The sequence below is a fragment of the Myodes glareolus genome, chromosome 5 (genome assembly GCF_982192425.1).
Source record: "Myodes glareolus chromosome 5, mMyoGla1.1, whole genome shotgun sequence".
In the NCBI taxonomy this organism is placed as follows: Eukaryota; Metazoa; Chordata; class Mammalia; order Rodentia; family Cricetidae; genus Myodes; species Myodes glareolus.
The window spans coordinates 71,870,997-71,891,219 of NC_142030.1; the positions used below are offsets into that span (position 1 = coordinate 71,870,997).

The 20,223-nt window shown below is 40.9% G+C and overlaps 1 protein-coding gene across 1 annotated transcript; it reads left to right on the plus strand.

Annotated features, from left to right (window-relative positions):
- Positions 1-611: 611 nt before the first annotated feature.
- On the plus strand, positions 612-19,639 carry Tsen15 (tRNA splicing endonuclease subunit 15). Its single transcript, XM_048431065.3, has 5 exons — positions 612-786; positions 3,516-3,597; positions 3,938-4,073; positions 18,479-18,620; positions 19,083-19,639. Exons 1-5 carry the CDS (start codon positions 658-660, stop codon positions 19,101-19,103), a joined length of 510 nt encoding a protein of 169 aa, XP_048287022.1. The 5' UTR covers positions 612-657; the 3' UTR covers positions 19,104-19,639.
- The last annotated feature ends 584 nt before the right edge of the window (positions 19,640-20,223 follow it).

Consider the following 20,223-nt stretch of genomic DNA (forward strand, 5'->3'; position numbering starts at 1 on the left):
AATCTTTTTGGTCTTGGTTACCATAGTGGCTTTGAAACCATTCCTTGCTTCTATCCCTTTTCTCTTCAGTCTGTCCTCATTACTCGGAGTGATTCTGGCTCCCATTTTTTACACAGGGTCAGTCCAAACCCACCTGCCATGTCCTGCTCATCAGTCGGAAAATTCATCCTTGACTTTTTACTAGCATGCTTGCGTTCGTTCACAATAGTCGATCAACATCTCATGTTTCTAATAATCTTGAAAGGTGAGTTTTCTCTAAAACTATGTTTTTACTTTAAACTTCGACGGTAGGAAATTGAATCGGCCTTTTCCTGCGCTCAGAAATTTAAGATTAGGATAGAAGCCTTCATTTCTCAGGCGAGAATAAGGACTTAACGAAGGGCCGAAGGATTCTGAGTCAGGTTACCAGCGAACATTCCCCACTCTACCAGTCTGGATTGGGGAAAAATAACAAACGAAAATAAAGGCCAGGGATAGGGGGCTTCCAAGCGCGTGCGCGCAGGTGAGAGCATCTCCCACCCCACCCCCCCGCCCCGCAGAGGGCGTGGCCGGCACTCTCCGCCCAGTGTGCGCGGCGGGAAGCGGAACTGCGGCGCGCAGGGCTCGGCTGCTGGCCGGGCAGGCTTCGCGGGACACCACGGTCTCGGCGCGGGCGGCATGGAGGAGCGCAGCGATTCCGAGCCTACCCCGGGCTGTAGCGGCCCTGGCCCGGGTCCCGTTCGCGCTGGCGGCGCCACCCCCCACACGTGGGCTCCGGAGGACGCCTGGATGGGCACACACCCTAAGGTCAGGAGGCGCGAGGCCAGCCGGGCACCAACCCGGCCCTCCTCACAGCGATCCCTCCACCCGTGTGTGGGCGGAGGACGCACGCCAGCCCCGCGGCGGGGGCGACCCGTGTGCACGGCCGCAGGTCGCCCGCAGTATCAATTTTTGTTTGTTTATATGACTAACACCATTCCTCTCACCCTGCCAAAGCCGCTCTTAATCCAGAGGCCGCTGATAAGCGGCCCAGTGATACCTGTTTTCCTAACTAGGTAGTCCTTATGAACTGATTGAATCCACAATTAACCCAACTGTGGACTGTGGCTGAGATCTAGGAGTCCACAAATATAGTGTTTAGTTAGGCACAGGCACATTACACGTAGCCTTAGGCCCAAAGTGTGTGCATCTTCATTCTGTACGGGTACAGAATTCCAATTTTTCGGGTTCTCAAAGTTTGAGCAAGTTCTTGCCCAGGGGAGAACTATTCACGTTGTTGGCCTCGGAAAATAAGGATAGTCTTTTGCTAACCTCTGCTTGGGAAACTGGTGGTTTCCCAAGCCACAAACAGTATGCTGATAATGAAAGTTGTATAAGGATCTAGAGTACTGGATTGGTACATAAATAAAATGGCAACTTTTCTTTTGCGTTATTAACTTAATAAACATCTAAACTAATCGAGAAAAGGGAGTATTTGAAAATACAATTCTGAAAAGAAAAACCTTTCCCTACTTTTTGAAGCTTGGTGTTTTCTTGCTCTCTTCCATTCATTTTCACCAAAAACAATAGCATAGCATGGAATTGTTATAAATTTAACAAATTTAACAAAGTATAACAAGTAACGGGGGTAGAGAGCAAGAGAGACAGAGATAGCGACTAGGAACATGGACTCCAGGGGAGAGGGGAAGAGAGACAGAGACAGCGACTAGGAACATGGACTCCAGGGGAGAGGGGAAGAGAGACAGAGACAGCGACTAGGAACATGGACTCCAGGGGAGTGGGGAAGAGAGACAGAGATAGCGACTAGGAACATGGACTCCAGGGGAGAGGGGAAGAGAGACAGAGACAGCGACTAGGAACATGGTCAATGCCAACTCAGACTTCTCCAGTTTACTTTGACTCGTTTTGACTTGGCTGACCTCATTGTTTTTCATTTTTTTGACGTGTCTCAGTATACCACAGTCTTTTCATTTAAAAACGGGATAATAGTGTACTTAACCTTATAGGGACATTTTTATAAGGTATTTGACATAAAAAAGCACCATATAAGTATTTACTAGTAACCTTTTAAAACCACATTTAGGTTTGATGTTGCCTTTAGACAATTTTCTTGTTTTTAGAGTCTTTTCGCTTTGAAGCTAATGACTCCAAGTCTTCCTGTTGATTTTTTTTCTTCCAGGATCAACAAATTGATTTAAAAAAGAAAAGAAATAATATATGTTTTCCAATTATACTTTTTAGTTACTTAATTTGAAAACTGCTTAGTAAGAATGTTACTGGATTTCCCCATTTACAAGCTTATTATTTGATTCTTTGAATCAGAAATATGTAGTACTCTACATGGATAAAATTCATCTTTAGCTTTGTCACATGGACCTTGTAGCCTGACCTCAAATTATGTCTCAGTACTATTGTCGAGCACTTCTTGAGACTTGGAATACACATTTGCCCACCCTGCCCAACCTGTTTGTTTGCTGTGCAGCAAATAGGGGAAGGTGACCTCAGGTCTGCCCCTTAGGGTTCTGCAAATATCTCATCTGTCCATGGGCTCTGTTTGTAAGGATGCCCAAGGCTTTCCCTGCAGGACTAGGTTTCTATTGTTTATAAACCTGCTCACTGACTGTTTAGATGCCGAAGGCTTTCTGCTGCAGGACTAGTTTCTGAGTTTTTCCTGTAACAAACAGCAAGTCTGAAAGAAGTAGCTTACTTCTTAAAACTCAATTAAATAACTCCCACTTAAGGGAGTGGTGAGGAAATTAGCAGAAGTTTTTCTGTTTGCAAATTAGAGGCCAGAGAAAGCGTATCCCATAGCATAAGCCAATGAAAGTCTTATTTATTTTTTCTCTGCTCCTGGTGGATATGTTTCTTTATAGACTCTTGGATATATGTAGCTTATTTTCACTCCATAATTACACACACTATTACTCCACTTCTCCATATACTCAAGTCCTACAAGGCTTGTTTTGCATCCAGTCTGTCATGAAGCATTTGCCAGTCCATCACCTGAGAACACTTCCTATTCTGTCCTTGTTTTATAACTCATACAGTTTTATAACTCATTTGCCTAACAGAATTAAGGATAGCTAGTTCTACATATATGGAGGGTTTGCTATTGAAAACATTTGAAAAAATTTTCCTATATACTTTATATATCATAGCTTTTATTGTCATTATTCCTAAACATACAGCACTTGGATTGTATTCTGTATTGTAATTGTGGTAGGATTGCAAAGATTATATGCAAATATTCTTGCATTTCATATAAGGGACATGAACCGTCTTAGATTTTGTGATTGATAAGGGCAGATCTTGGATGCAGCAAGGGAGGCTGTATGCATGTGTTTAACAATTGCGGATGTTTTTTTAGGGCAGAGATAAGACCTTACCTTTTAATTTCCATTAAATCTGGAAGATCGCTTATATACATACGTATATATATATATATATAATATGCATGCATTTAGTGAATACTTGTTAAATGGAAAAAATAATGAGCTATTTCCTTCTCTATTTAACAATTATGTTTTGACTTTCAGTACTTAGAAATGATGGAATTAGATATAGGAGATGCCACCCAAGTTTATATAGCATTCTTGGTTTACCTGGATCTCATGGAGAGTAAGTTCCTTGCTTATATTGTTTTGCTATTGGAGTGTGGGAGGTTGGGGAATTGGGTTGTACTATAGCATTGTTCACATATTATAAGCAAACACTTTTTTATTTAGTAATTTTTCCTGCTAATTTTACATATCTCTGTTCATTTACGTTGAGAATTGCTAGGTTGTGGAAAAGATCAGAAAAACAAAGAGAGGAAGTTGTATTACGAATGAAGTTTGCTCTTCTGAATATTAGAAGTTTAGTGTGCTTATCTTTTGAGTGAAGTTGGCTCTACTGCATATGGGAAGTTTAGAGTGCTTATCTTTTGTTCTCAAGGAGTGCTTTCTTGGTGCTCTTTCAGGTAAAAGTTGGCATGAAGTAAACTGTGTAGGAATACCAGAACTACAGCTTATCTGCCTCCTTGGCACTGAGATAGAAGGGGAGGGGCTACAGACTGTGGTGCCCACACCCATTTCTGCTTCCCTCAGCCATAACAGGTGAGTGAGTACTTCTGGTCTTTGTTTAACAAACCCATTGCCTGTAAGGTTTTTTTTTTTTTTTTTGGTGTTTTTTTTTCCACTTTTATAAATTCTTTTTATGTTTTAATCCATAATCTTTCATTGGCCTTATTTTTAGTTTTTAAACTCACACCTTACTGTTTTAAGGTATGTTTTAAATAAGTAACATCTTAATTTGAATATGATCATGTTTGTCTGCTCTTTCTTTTATAATCATCATCTTTGTGTCTAGCTTAAGGTAGATTTCCTGTTTGGAATTCTAGCTAGAGGTCTGTTTTTAATTTTTAAAAGGTTACTAAGAGTTTCAATGTTTTTTTTTAAATGATACAACAGTAAAGGGCTCCCATTTTCCTATGAATATTATCTTTCACCTTCATTTGCAGCAGTCAGTTCTCCGTTATTTTCTCATTTAGCACCTCTTACAATTCCCAAATTCCACACACACAGTGAAACCGTGTTGTGGTTTTTGTTGTTGTTGTTTCTTTTTCTTTTTTTTCTTATTTTTTTTATTTATTTATTTTTAGTTGGGAGATTCCTGCTTTAATCGCATTACTCTTTATAGATCTTTTAAGTTTGTATCCATTAGGTTTGTTAAGTTTGATAGACAGTATTTCTATCAATTTCTTATACATTTCCCAATTTATTGGAATCTAGATTTTCAAACAGTTCTTTAATGATCCTCTGAATTTCATTAGTATCTTTTATCTCCAGATTTTTAGTTCACTCATTCCCCATCTGTGGTTAATTTGATTGTCTGTTTTATGTTTTTAAATAATGAACTCTTAGTGTCTTTGGTTCTTTGTAAATTCTGCTTTATTTCCATTTCATTGATTTCTGCTCCATCATTATTGTTTTTCCATCTATTAATTTTGAGTTTGGTTTTAACTTAAGCACTGTAGCTTTGAGCTTTCTTTTACTAATTGCTATACCCCTAAGTTCTTTTGTGTTTTCATTTTCATTTGATCCTAGAAATTTTAAAGTCTCCTCCCTGATTTTGTCAGTAGCCCTCTGATCATTCAAGAACATAGTAAATCTCAGTGGGTTTGTATATTTCTATTGACTTCTACTATTATTTTATTTCATTATGATATGAATACCATTATCTAATATTGCTTGGAATAGTAAAATTTAATTCTATATGTATTGAGTGCATTCTATGTGTTGGTGATGGCATATTGATCAAGATGTCTTCATGAAGGTAATATTTATTCTAGTACAAATGTTGACTTGCAAAATGATTTTTTTTCTCGTTTGATTATTATTGGGTGGGATGGAATAAGAACAAAATTGTCCTCTGCTCAAATAGTTCATTGAACGTGTTTTGGGAACTGTACTAGGTAATTGAGTAGCAGGGCTATGGAGGACAGATAAGCATTCAATCTTAGGACAGGATAAGTCTATTGATACCACGTTTGGGACAGCAGCAGTTCTCAACCCATGTGTTACCACCTCCACAAGGCTGTTCAGATATCCTGAATATCAGGTATTTACATTATGATTTATAACAGTAGCAAAATTAGAGTTATGAAGTAGCGGTGGAATAATTTTATGGTTGGGGTCACCACATGTGAGGAACTGTATGAAAGGTCACTGAGGACTATGTGGTAGGAGGTCTGCGAGTAACTGAGCAGCGTTGGCAGTGGGTGCCTCGGGGGTCTGATTAGTGCATGGTGAGAGTGCCTACATGAGTGAAGAGTCAAGTGAATGGCTGGGACTCAAGAGAGAGAGGGCAAGGGTGGGGAGTGAGAGGAGGTCTTCTAGATCACAGAGACCTTCACTGTTTTCACTTTCCCCAGTCGCAATGCTTCACTATGAGCAGCCTTATCGATAGCTCTTGTACTTAGGTTTGAGAGTTTTCCTAAGGCCGTGATTGGGACGTCCAGCATTGATATCTACCTCGCGACTGTTATTGCTGAGGTGTTCTTGGAGAAGAATTGCTATCAGTTTACACTTTGACGGGCAATGTAGAAGAGATATGCCATGTGAAATTGGCAAAGTTTAGTTTAGATTATATAGTTATTGTGACTCTTGCTCACCTGGTACTCAATGGAGGAGGCCAGGCTGGTGGGCCAGTGAGCACTAGGGACCCCCCCTGTCTGCTTGCCCCGTGCTAGGATTGTAGGCTCACACCCTTGTGCTTGTTTCTCTTGTTGTTGATTTGGTTTGGTTTTTTTGAGATATGATTTCTCTGGACTGGCTATTCTGGAACTCTCACTGTAGTTCAGGCTGGCCTTGAACTCAGAGATCCATCTCACGTGCCCCAACCCCAGTGCTGGGGTTAAAGGTGTGTGCCACCACTGCTTGGCTTTTGTTTTTAATGGGGATTCTGAGGATCAGACTTAGGCCCCCATGCTTGTGCTGCAAGCCCTTTAGTGCCTAAGCTTTTTCCTCTGCCCCTTGTTTAAAATGCAATTTTTAATTAAATTTTAAAAGATCTTTTATTGTAAAAGTCAGATACAGAATTATTATATAATAATATGTAATCATTACATAAGCTCATAATTACAAATTTGAGTTATCATAAAATACTCATATCACATAACTATGGCCAAGAGCTTTTTAAGCCTTCTCAGAGCCCTTCCCAGGGTGTGGAATAGCTCTCCTTCTCACAGAAAAACTTATGCTTGCTTTCACAGTAATTGACCTCTCAGTGCTGCTTTCCTCTTTGACTCCTACTCAAGAATTATGTGGGGACGTGAGTGAATGAGACTGATATATTATCAAGAATACTAAGTTTTGGAGCTTGTCCTGGAACCAACTCTTGGAGATCAGGCTGGCCTCGAACTCACAGAGATCCGCGTGCCCCTGCCTCCTGAGTGCTGGGCTTAAAGGTGGAGCACGTGGGTTTTGAGGCACTGTCTGAAGCTATGCTGGTCAGCTTTGTGAAACTGTTATTCTTAATGCTCTGTATTCCTAACAAAACTGTAAAAAATATTTTTATTAATAGGGAAATGGGAAGCATATTAAACCACAGAGCCAAAGGAGTAAGCAGTCTGTTGGCATGCAGTTTCATATGAATTTGCAATGATAACTCCTTGTATATGGTACACATTTTAGAATTTGTAAAACTTGGCAGCTGTCACTCATTAACTCTCGTTGTGTTAACTGCAGTGTAGTTATAGACCTCTTACTCCTCAGTGAAGACAAACAACAATCCTGTTGTATCAGTTAAACCATTTAGTAGGTGTCTCGCCTTTTGAGTGTTGAGTGACTAATGTTGTAGAGTGTATATTTGCTGATTCCTTAAAAGGTAATAGTCCTGGGCAGTTCCTAATATCAGTTCTTAATATCACTGTGTATCTGGCTACATTTCTCAGCATTTCTAGACTGTTTTGCATGCATTTCCTGCTTATTTTCCCAGGCTTTGGACCTGGTGGCTCTGTTTTAATAGTTTCTGGCACTAGACAGGCAGATTCCATTACAAATTGTGTAGGGGAATGTGCTGCAGTTGTAGAGTTGCAGAAATATCCTGACTTATCAGGGAGCCAGGATATACTTAGAACTGCAATAGGAGAACTCTGGCGGGGTGGAGCCACAATAGGACAGTTCAGACCCTTAAGGAGCATCCTAGCAAGGTTCTTCTGTTCTGTTCCGCCTTGCTCAGGTCCCCTAGGGGAGCCTCTCAGCAAGGTTTTTCAGCTCAGTCCTCTAAGGTACATCCCAGCCAGGTTCTTCTATTCTGCACTGGCTAATGAAGGTCGTCACCCAAGACTCTTTTGAGAAAGAGATTTATTGGAAGGAGGAGTCAGGAGAGTGGCTGCCTCTGCCATGGAGGGGTAAATGGTGCCCTCTAACTGAACAGGCAGAGAGGCTTATATGGGCTGCTTAGGGGCAGAGAAGAGGAATCGGTTAGTTTTTCCCTGCTCAGGGATTGGTTAGTTTAGTTGGTCAGAGGCAGAAATGAGTCTGACTTTATGTTTCTTTCCCTGGCCCAAGTCTCAAATCCAGGGTGTGTTTCTTTCACTGATTCTGGGTTCATAGTCAGGATGCTCAGTGATTGGTTGGTTTCCTGCTCCAGTTGTCCCTTTTACCCTACAAGTTGTTTGAGTACTTGAATGGATGAGGGTCTATATGAGTATAAGTAAACTAGCTTGTCACATTTTTAGACACACATTAACATGGTGTGTCCATGTACATGGAACTTCAGCTTGTTTTCTGTTTAAATCAATCTGAGGCATCAATATAACACTTTGGTAAATGCTTTCCCCCAGACAAAGTAATGCTATGAAGTAACAGCCATAGATTTGCACAGAGGTCACGGAGCTGATGGGTTTGAAGATGAAACTGGGCATGTAGCTCTGTGGGTAAGAATGCTTTCTCTGTAAGACTAAGAATCTGAGTTCGAATCCTAGCACCTGTGTAAAAAGCCAGCTATGTGCCTGTCACTCCAGTGTTGAGGGGCAGAACAGGCAGATCTCGAGAGATTGCTGGCCAGCCAGCCTGCCTAGCCAAAACAGTGAGGTTCTATAAGGGACTCGATTTTAAAGGACTACGCATGGCACAAACTACTGAAGAAGGCATTCACCATCCTCTTCTGGTCCCTTCACGTGTACGTCTTATGCAGTGTGCACCACACCACACACAGATGCGCGCGCACGTGCACACACACACACACACACACACACACACTCTCTTAAAAACGATGACACAACAAGGGCTTCCCACATAAGTTAAAGGCCTGTTCTATCATTTTCAATGCTGATGTTGAAAACGAAGGCTTCTCTTTGAGTGGAAAGTAAAACTAAGCATTTTAGCATGGTCGTATATACTCACAGCTGTTACAGTACACATTCTTCCATAGAGAAGCTACTTTGCTCCTGTTTTTTACTGAGAATCACTGATTACACTGAAGCCATGATTATAGTGTTTCAGGCGTTTGGGAAAGGGTTGGGTACAGGTGACTGGAAAAGAGGAATATTGTAAGTACCTTACAGCAAGGCTCAGAAAGAAGAAAGAAAAGGTTGTTTTTTGTTTGTTTTGTTTTCAATGTTTTGACTACTGTTGATTTGTTTCCTCCTTTTAGACCTTATATATTTTTTTCTCAATTTCAATTTCAGTTTAGTACCTTCAGTAAGATACCAGAAGGGGTGATACTTGGACCATAACTGGCACACCTGAGTCTTTCTGTAGTTATATATGCTTAATATGATCTGAGAAAAATTCATTTCTTACATGATCATAAAATCCACAGAGTTATGGGGTGCTGTTTTTCACATGATGTTGTAAAGTTGTTCTTATTTGTCCTTAACAATAGCTGGCTAAACTACAAAACTTCCTCGGTGTTAGCAGTGCAAGTGAGGATGGAGCCTCTCAGTTTCACAAATAGTGGCGTCCTCTGGGTGAGAGAAAATCATATCAGACGTCCTCTTTCTTGGCATGACTTCTAGTTCGGGTGTCACTCTGCAGATTAGGAAGCAATGTCAACACTCTGTCTGCCTGCCAGGTCACCTCTAGAGAGCCGAAAGCCTAAGCCTGCTCATCCTAGGTCAGTGAGGCTCCTTTGGCAAGACTCTTGGAGCCAAGCTTAGGGATCCTAGTCTTGGTTTTCCTCGTCTGCCTAACTTATGTAGGCATGCCATACCCTGTTAGCCACAGCGCTCTTAGAAGATGCACTTTCTTCCCTGCATTGAATCACTTGAGTTGCAGTTCTTTTTTCTTTGTTAGAGTTCTTTTCTCTACTTAGCCTTTGAGGACCGTCAATGATAATTTTTCTTTAAGAGACATGATTACTTACACAAGTACTTTATCAGCTGTTAGTGTTGTCCCAGCGAGATATCACAGCAGTCTCCTACACAATAGAAACGGATAAATTATTTATGTGTATGCCAGCTGCATTAATGGATTTGGGGAGAAGAGCTGATATTTTAAAACACTGAGCTGTATAGGGAAAATTAAAATTTTATTTACTATCCTTACACTAAAGTGTTAAGAATATTAAAAATGTATATAATTATACTTTAACCATTACATACAGTGAATATAAATAAGTATGAATATAATTACAGGCTATCGAAAAGATAAATGGAAAGATGTTTTGGGGAGAAGATGAGAAAGATTTCAGATTACTCATGCTTCTTTTCCTTTCTATTGGATGCCTGGGACCAAGGGAACACAGTATCACAGACCTTTGCTACTAGATGCTTGGAGTCCAGGCCTGAGGGACCCATGACACCCAGTGTGATGATTGAGTGTGCTGAGAGATGTGTCTGTAAGGAATCGGTATCACTTAGGACCCCCAAGACCAAGTTCTCAGAACAATGAGAAAATGAGATTTGTTTGTCCCACAGGGACAAAAGGAAAGGCAGGGAATAAGACAGATGGGAGATAGAGGATGAGGAAGAAGGGGGGCCAAGAGAGAGGGGGCAGGGATGTTTGTCCTGGAGGGACAAAGGACTGCCTCTAGGTAGAGAGGAGACAGACACAGCACATAGGAAAATGATGGTTTATAAAGGTAAGAGGGGAAAGCCCACATTAGGATGAAGTATGATTTTAATTGGGCATGTTAATTAGGGCGGCCTAAGGAGGGGGGTTTTGATTGCTGGACTTCAGTACTTTGATAACTGGATCTTGGTAGTCAGCCTCAGGAGGAGGAATTGACCAAATAAGGGAATAGACCTTGGTGGCTAGTTTTAGGGATGTAATGTAAGGCAGAGGGAATGGGGGAGAAGGGCATTGGCTCGTGCTTGGGCTGGCTGGAGTCCCTTCAGTGCCAAGGACACTGAGGAAGACTGCAGAGGTCTAGGAGGAAAGGGGGAGTTTGAGAACACCCCCTGGAACACAAGTCATTTATTTGAAAGAAGCACAGACATTGCGGGGGAAAAGGAGGCTTTTGTCAGAAGTCATTGTGGAAGCAAATTATCGAGCTGAAGAAAGCCTGAAAGTTATGACAGGCTTATTGTGACGGGGACTAGCAGTGGAGAGGCTCCAGCTGGTGAGAGTGCTCAGTGTTTTGTGTTGGAGTTCATGTGTGCATGTGGGTGGGGCAAGGGAGAGATGTGCAGTGGGAGGGGGAGACAGGGAGAAGGTCTCAAAAGTAACCATACTGGGAAACAATACTCCAGGAGAAGCCCTGTGCCCCTGATGGGAGAAAGGAATTAGAGTAGGAATTGAGAGTAAGAGAAAGCTAGAGCAGGAGTCTGCCATCCCGGGTCTGTAGGAAACAGCGGGAGCACCGGGAATGGTAGGCGGTGGTAGGCGGTGGTAGGCGGTGCTCATTCCCATCCCCGTACAGCGCATGGGACACACCTGTGCGGGCGCAGGCGGCTGTTAGTGCAGGAGCACCTTGTGCAGTGCTCCTTTGCGGCCTCCTCACCTCTTCAGAACCTTTCCAAGTTTCTGGCCTCTAGGTGTTGGAAAGCTCTGGGGCTCAGCGCTTTTCTCTTCACGTTCACTCCCTAGTAGCTTCCTCTGGTCCGTGGTTTTCTATGTTGTCAGTATACTGATTGTAGAAATTTGCTCGATAGGGGAAATAACCAGGCTAATAACCAGCTAAAGGATAAAACAATTAAATTTTTATTTATTATAAGGGGAAAACTCACGAAACAGGAACGGAAAGTCCAAGCTCAGCTGTGTCGTGAAGTACCCCAGAGAGAGAGAGAGCACCTGGTCCATGCCCCAGTTTTTTCTCTTGGGCTCCAAGAAGCCACACCTTATCTCAGTTCCACCTCTTAAAGATAGTTAGTTAACAAAGCTTCCCCCGTCAGCTGATGGCTCCCAGTTTATACCTTCTAATTCCACTTCAACCTCCACTATGAACTTCAAGTCATATATGTAACTCTTTACTTGACGTGTCTACTGTGTTCTAAAAGACGTCTCTAATTAGGATTAAGATCGGATGTCTTAATGTCGTATTCGCCCTACATTTGCTCCTTTTGTGATTTTCCCAGGTTAGGAATAGCATTTCTGTTCATTCTGAAGCTCACATACACATGGGGGTGACGTGTGCTTGTGTGTGTGTGTGTGTGTGTGTGTGTGTGTGTGTGTGTGTGTGTGAGGAGAGAAAGAGGAATGTATGTATTTCTTCCTGTTCCTCATATTTGACAAATGATCACCAATACTCTCTTTCCCTATAATGCATCTGGCAGTTTCTTACTGTCTCTGCCACAGCTTCCTCACTGTGGTCTGAGCCATCATTTCTGCGCTTTCTGCGGTGTTATATTATGACACTTGGCACATCCTGCGTGTTTAGTTGTTTGATTACTTATGTCAGTGTTTCTCCGCTAGGAAGTAAGTTCCATGGAAGCAGAGCTTCACTTGGTTCATTGCTTTGCCCCCAGTGCCTAGCCTGGTGTTGGTGCACAGAACCCAGTATTCACTTGTAGATTGACTAGGTTCCTGAAGCAGAGACTTGATAGGTAATATACTAAAGAATATAAGGATATTTGTTAACCATATATCCTTCCAAGAGTTTACGAATGAGAGAGAATGTCTGCGCTCTGCCGTTAATTTGCAGAGACTCACCAGTTCCCATCTTTCCGCTGTAACTGCGGTGTACTCCCCAGAAGAGTCACCAGGCTGATGAGACAATTCCCCAATGCCTTGCTCGCCCTTACCTTTCACTGCATTTTTTTCACCCGTATGCACCTTGCCTCTTCACCCTCTATCCCCTTGTGTTGTCTTATGAAATAAAAGATGAGAAAAACCAAGTTTCTTTATATTGTTTCTACTTATTGTTAGGTATTTGATTTAATTTTTTTTCTCAAAGCAGGTCTTTCTCTGTAGCCTGGGCTACTTTGGTATTCACTTTGTAGCCCAGGCTGGCCACATGATGGTTCTCCTGTCTTAGTCTCCTGAGTACTGGGCTTGTAGACATGCACCACCTCATCTGGCTGAGATTTAATACTTAAATGCTACATTGCCTTCTTGAATAATGACTTTGTACTTTAAAAACGCTCCTTTCTGAAAGCATGGCTTTTTTTATAAAGTTTATTTAGCAGCCACTCTTATTTGAGGCCTGAAGTCTAGGACCTGATAAAATGAATTGTACTGTTTGGCTCCCTCGGTAATCAGGACACATGTCCTCATGCCACCTCTGTGGGAGCCACTGCTTGCTGATGAAACCCAGCCCTGACAACTTTTTTCATTTGACTCATTTTCTTCCCTTACCCTAAGAAAAAGGTAAGCTCCCGCCTCTCTCTGTCTTTCCCTGTCTCTCTCCCTCTCTCCCTCACCAAAATGACTTCTCAGTGAGGTGAGTAGCCACACAGGCACTTGATTCTTCAGCAGCTCTGTTGTGAGTTCAGCTGCCTTGTTTTTTTTTTTGTTTTTATAAATTGGGAAGTGTTGGCCTGATTCCCAAAGCTGTGGGCTGTTCTCCCTGGAGCTTTTCTTGAGGACGGAGCCCATGGAAGAGCACAGCTTTCTTGCTGTTTCTGCTTCCAAGTGACTTCTGAACTGCTCCAGGTCTGCATTATGGGGTAGCGTTCTGTACAGCAAGATGAGGCTGATGGAGAAATCGGTGCCTTCTGGAGCTAGAGCTACAGCATGTACATCCCTGCTTAGCCACAGCGAGAGCGGCAGGAAGCACTCCTGTACAAAGAAGTTAATTAATATGATCTTTAGTTCATGGTTCATTTTATTTCATCATGTTTTAGTTGAAAATATTATTTTCCTCAGCTTTTTGTTCTCACTGCAAATTTCTAAAGATTTCAGGCTCTGTTTTTAGGATCATTAGAGAAAAATCAAATTTAAGATTTATGGAAATGGTTTAAATAACTTGATATATGGACATTACCCAAACAATTTTGACTTTGTCTTGATTTAGTCTGGTTGTCAAATTAGTTATATCAATTTATTAAAAATCAACCCCCTTTTCATCATATAGCAGGCACCTGTAAAGAATTATGAAAAGGGGAAGTCTGCCATCAGCATCAAATGTTGTTACTGAGAACCAACAGCTATGATTATTATTGACATACCCTATTCTTTTTTTTTTGCAATGAAAGAAAGAGTTGGTTCTTTAATAAATAAACAAAAATAGGAAAACCATTATCTAAACTAATAAAAAGGCAAAGAGAGAATATTCAAATGAACAAAATAAGAAACAAAAGGGGGATATAACAACAGATACCTAGAAAATCCAAAGAATGATTAGGTCATACGTTATAAACCCATACTCAATAAAATTGAAAAATCTAGACGAAATGGATAATTTTCTTGATAGATACCACTTACCAAAGTTAAGTCAAAATCAGATAAGCAATTTAAATAGACATATATCCAACCTCTAAATAAATAATAACAGTCATTAAAATCTACCAATCAAAATAGGCCAGGGCCAGCCACTTTCTGTGCAAAATTCTACTGGACTTAGTTGAGATTTTCTCCCTGAGATTTCATTGAGTGGAAAAATGAAATCCTTGTTAGTGTAAAAGGCATGCTCACATGGAGAGATCCTTGTTAGTGTAGAGGGCATGCTCACATGGAGAGATCCTTGTTAGTGTAGAGGGCATGCTCACATGGAGAGTTCTCTGTTTCCAAATGAGGTTTCACATTACTGAAAATTAAGTAAGTTGCCCTTCTGTGCGTCTTAGCAGTCACATGGAATTTTAAAGTAGAACTTCAGAGTCTCCGTTATTATCCATAGTTTTGTTTTGCTTTTTGCTAGACTAAGGTAGCATGGTCAATTGGCTTAAATATATTTGTGAGTTTATACAGTATACTGTAAAGGAAACAAAGTCTTGACTAGAAAGATGACGCCCTAAGTAAACACATGTTCAGAATAGACTAGACAAGAATTTGAACAAGGAACTTTGTAAGCTTGCCCACATGTGGTCAGGTAGCAGCTAGGTACCATTTTGTCCGTCTACTGTGAAGATACACTGGTAATTTTCCCACACATGCCACCAAGAGGAATAAACAAGCTCAGAAATGGGAACTTCCATTTAATTTGGGCAGTCAGTTCCCTCAGCTCTGAAAACAAAACCTCCTCTACAGCTCTGAGTTAAGTCTCTAACCTCAGGTGTTTGGGGTTAGCCTGAAAAGACTTTGCTGTTTAGGATTCTGGAAACAAATATCAATTGAGATTCAGTGGTGACTGAAGTGGAAATTTCTACCCTCATTTGTAGTGTGAAGTATAAAATCCCCATATGGCTCACCACTTTACCTTAGGAGAAGCACATGCAGACACACACAACATGCACACACTCACATGAACAACCTTCAGTGTAGACAGTGGATCATATCTTCAAGAAAAGAAATTGTATAAAGCTATCTTAACAAGGTTTTTTCTTCTTTGTCTGTGTCCTGTTCTCATCACACTCTGCAGTTAGGGATGCTGAGAGAAATTCACATTCAGCTTGTCCATTGCAGGGTTTTGTAGGCATGTCCTAGGCTTTATATATGTTGCGTATTGGAAACTAACTGCATCACAGCCCTTTAAACAGATATGAGAAGACTTATATAAACATATTGAGATTTTGTGTGACCATGCTGAACCAAGGATCCAATTAAGGAGGACTGTCATCTTACTGTAGTTTCTTCTTTAGAAAATGCTGCTGTTCCACTTATGTTGGTCTTAGTTTTTCTCAACAAAAGCAGAAATCTTAGCATTGTTCTATATTAAAGGGAAAACTACCTTTATTAACTGCATTAGCTAAACAGTTCTGATACATGCCATTTATAATTATGAGGTCATTTCCCTTTTTTTCTAGTGTCTGTTAAATTTTATTTATTTATTTATTATTTTTATTTATTGTGACAGGATCTCACTATGTAGCCCTGGCTGTCCTGGAATTCAATCTGTAGACCAGTCTGGCCTTGAACTCACAGAGATTCATCTGCCTCTGCCTCCTGAGTGCTGGACTTAAAGGTATGTACCACTACCTCCTAGCTAAAATATGTTTTTATTAAAAATAAAAAGCTGTTTATGGCTAAAAATTTAACTAACTTAGTCTATTTATTCTCATCTTGGTAGGAAATATTAACTCAAAGTAGAGAACTCGTAAATGTTATCTTTTCTGTAGCTATTAATTTAGATACAGGTTTGTTACTCTTTAAGAAGGAAAGTATTTACCCTAAAGACTTTCAATCCATTGATGGTTTTCATTGCATGGCCCCTTTCCATTGAGCAGAATAGCAAAGTCCTCACTAAGACTTCACATGAATCTCTCTGGACCCTGACTCATGGTCATGCAATTCAACAGAAATAGAATCCCTTTAAGAGCTAAGTCAGGGTCTTGGATTCAGGCTACTTTAAAAAGTGAATAGTTTCTATGTTCCTACTAATAGCCAGCATACCTGTGTAGTTTAGATTAATGTTAATATTTACTTTAGCAATAACTACGGAGGCAAGTGTGAATACCACATATTTTCCATAGGCAGGAAAGCTGGCATAGTTACTGTTAACAGTACGTATGCTCTGTGACTACATGACCCTTACATAACTTCATTTCAGCTCTAAATAATCTAATGTGGACTTAGGAGTTCACTGTCTTCGATCTACAGCACTGTTTGTTGGAAAGATCATCTTAATTGAATTCCTTTTGTACTCCTGTAAACATTAATTTACCAGCTTTATAGCATAGTAAGAAACAGTATGAGGGGCTAGAGAGATGGCGCAGTGACTAAGGGCAGTGTTGCTTTCGCAGAAGACCAGGTTGATTCCCAGTGCCCACACGGCAGCTAGCCAGCAGTAACTGTAGTTCCATAGGATCAAACACCCTCTTCTGGCCTCTGTGGACATTGTACACATATGGTGAACAGACATAGGGTAGGCAAAGCACTCACACGCATAAGATAAAATTAATAATTTTAAAGAGCAGTATGTATGACAATTTAAACAAAAAGAGTAGGGGAGAGTAAGTTAGTTTTTAAGCAAGGAAGTGATACCAAAGAATAATGTTTAGAAACGAATGGCAGAAATCTTGAGAATGTTAATATAAAAGACTGTAGTGTGTTCTCCTCCTGTTAACTTGAAGAAAAAAAAACTTAAAGGACAGGGTTATTGTAGAAATTAGCTCAATTCGGGAAATAACCAGGCTAGCTAAAGGATTAAACAATTATATTTTTATTTATTATAAAGGGAAAACTCATGAGACAGGAATGAAAAGTCCAAGCTCAGCTGTGTCCTGCGGGAATCACAAAGAGAGAGTACCTGTTTTACTCCCGGTCCCAGAAAGCCACGCCTTAACTTGGATCTTAAAAGATAATTGGCTAACAAGGTTTCCCCGTCAGGTTATTAAATCACTTAAATGGAAAAATCGGCAGGTGACTTTTACAGTTGTATAATTTCTAATATGTTGACCAGACATGCACTTAGAATCATGGCCCGTTCTTGTATTCTGTGGTAGAAATCAGTATGCTAATAAACCTTCCAGCCTCCAGTATCTGGAAACTGCTCTTAACCACTGGAAATTGATTTGCTTTATGATAAACTAGCTAATCTTTTTATTTTTATTTACTTGTTTTAGAAAGTGTTTGGGGATGTTACATTTTTACCAAATTTTTGATCACAGCCTTCTTGAGTGGATAACAAGGAGTTTTAGCTTATAGTTAGTGAAAGTAGCAGTATTTTGAAGGCCTGGAGTTAGATTTGATGGAATATCTTCCAGGACAAGCAAACAAAAATTTTAAATGTTTTTTTTTCTATTTTTCTCTTAGATTTTCATTGTCCAACTATGTAATGAAAATAGTAGGACTGTTGCTACTTAAGTCTAATAATTCTGTAGAAAGACTAACCAGAAATATTTGAAATGTCCACATACAAAAGATGCCTCCTGCAGCCTATCTTTGTTGGTGTGTCCCCTTGCCTGCCCCAAGTTAATAAAAACTGGAAGAACCTCACAGCAGAAGGTGAACAGTTGGGCCAAAGAGTGACCACTGGGGAGTGACATATTCAATGGTAGTGGCTGTAGGTGGTGTGTGGAACAAGGGGACATGTTTATTACAGTCTGGTCTTTATAGTTCAGGGATTTTGAGACAGGGACTCACTGTATAAGTCCCAGCTGGCCTAAAACTCTATGTAACCCAGGCTTGTCTCTAATTTTCTGTGTCCTCCGCCCTCTGCCTCCCAGGCTACAAGTACAGGTGTGTCCATCACACCAGCCCACAAGCTATTTAAAATAATAGACCCGAGTATCACTTTGTTTCACTAAGCTTTCAAGTTGGGAAACTGAAAAATTAGCATCTATAGTCCTTAGCCAATTAGATGCACAAACCATTCTTACCATTGTATTTTGTAGGCTCCAAATACAGTTAATCTGAGTAGGCAGGTCTTAGGGCGTTCTATGTGAGAAGACAGCTTTAGATGTTTATATTTGAGCCTCAGACATTGCCTCAGCAATATGAATTGCAATATCCTATTTCCCCTCAAGAATTTATACTGTTTGATCTTATTGTTAACTGGGTGGCTGTGAGTCTCAAACATACTTTGTCTTCATTTTCAGGATAAGGGAAATCTTGAAGGCGTCTAGAAAACTGCAAGGTGATCCAGAACTGCCGATGTCTTTTACTTTGGCCATCGTGGAGTCGGACTCCACAATAGTCTATTATAAGCTTACAGATGGATTTATGCTGCCAGACCCTCAGGTCAGTTTTGAAGTAACTGACAGGAAACTGGTGGAGGAGAAATGGCGTGGCATGGGTCAGGCCACTTGGCTTCCGCTTCAAGGGAAAAACGGCTGTTTTTATCCCTCAGAAAACTATCCTGTCTTGTGCAAAGCAGCATGTTCCTAGCTATTTTTGAAAAAATAATTTGATTCTCCTATCCTCTGGAGAATTTATTTCTCCATAGTGTTTGTGAACTCATCATGCATCTAAGCAGGTAACTGAGGTGACATGCAAAGACCAGTGACAGTTTTAATCAGAACGCCTTTTAAAAAACACCAAGTTACTTGACGTCCTGTTGGTAACATTTTAATACAGAGTTGGCATTTGCTTTCTCTCCATTTGTCAGCCTGATTGGGATAGTTATATTACATATCTGTCTGATTTTACTCTTGCATGTGCTGTCTGCTAGCTGCATTCTGATCTTCTTCCTTTGCGTTACAGAATATTTCTCTCAGAAGATGACATCTGTCCGTCTTGATGCTGATTTCATTCGTGAAAGATTGGATTTGAGGGCATCGGCCTGTTTCGTCTTTTGTCTCAGAGGTAGTCAGGCTTGACTTAGCTTGTCCCGACCTATAAGCTTTCTTTCAGCATAAAACCTCCTCAAGTGGAAGAATCTATATTGCTTGCAAATATAGGGTAGTTAGCCTAGAACTTTACCAGAGACATTGCAGTTATATGCAGGTTTATACAGGATATGTTTAGAGTGGGGGAACCTGTAGGCGCCTGTGCCAACCCACACCTCAAGTCTATGTATCCATGAAGAGTACGTGAGAGAATGCTACAGTGAAAAAATGGACACAAGAGCATTAGAACATAGTTGTGGGTGCAGGAGACACACCAAGGTATAAAAGTAGACAATCAAATTACCAATTGTGGTCATAGTAAGATGGCAGGGCAGTGAATGGATAACTTTGTCTTCTCTCAACGTTTCATTTGTTATTTGTATTACTTTTATAATAAAATGTTTTAAAATAAAAAAAAAAGCCTGAGACCTATAGTAGCCATCCATCATTGCATGGTAAAATGAGCATCTTGTAACAGCGTATTATTTTACTTTTGAGACAGGGTTCTGTGTGTAGTCCTGGCTGTCCTGGAATTTGCTCTGTAGACCAGGGTGGCCTCTAACTCACAGAGATCCACCTGCCTCCACCTTCCAAATGCTCAGATTAAAGGTTGTCTCAACACTGCCTGGCTTAGCATTTTTATGGGTCAGTGAATTGGGCTTGGGTTTGTTGGCTGCAGTCCTAGCTGAGTGTCACTGAGGTGCCCCTCCTCCCTCAGCTGGATGTCCACAGCTGCCCACGCCTTGTGATACTCTCAGCCTCTGAAGATAGTATAGTGGAGGCCATGTTCAGCTCCTTGTCACATGGGCTTTCCCTGCATGACTGGTTGCTTTTTCAAAGCAGGAAGGGCTTCTGTCTAGTGTAATATAAGCCTTGTCCCCTCTGCACCTGATCTTGTGACTGACCAGGAAGCAACAGTGGCAGGGACAGAGAAGAGGACAGAAGGCAGAGGTATGACAGTGTAACAGGGGTTCTTGGTCTGTAGTTGATCTGCACTCCTTTGCCTGTTCCTGCTT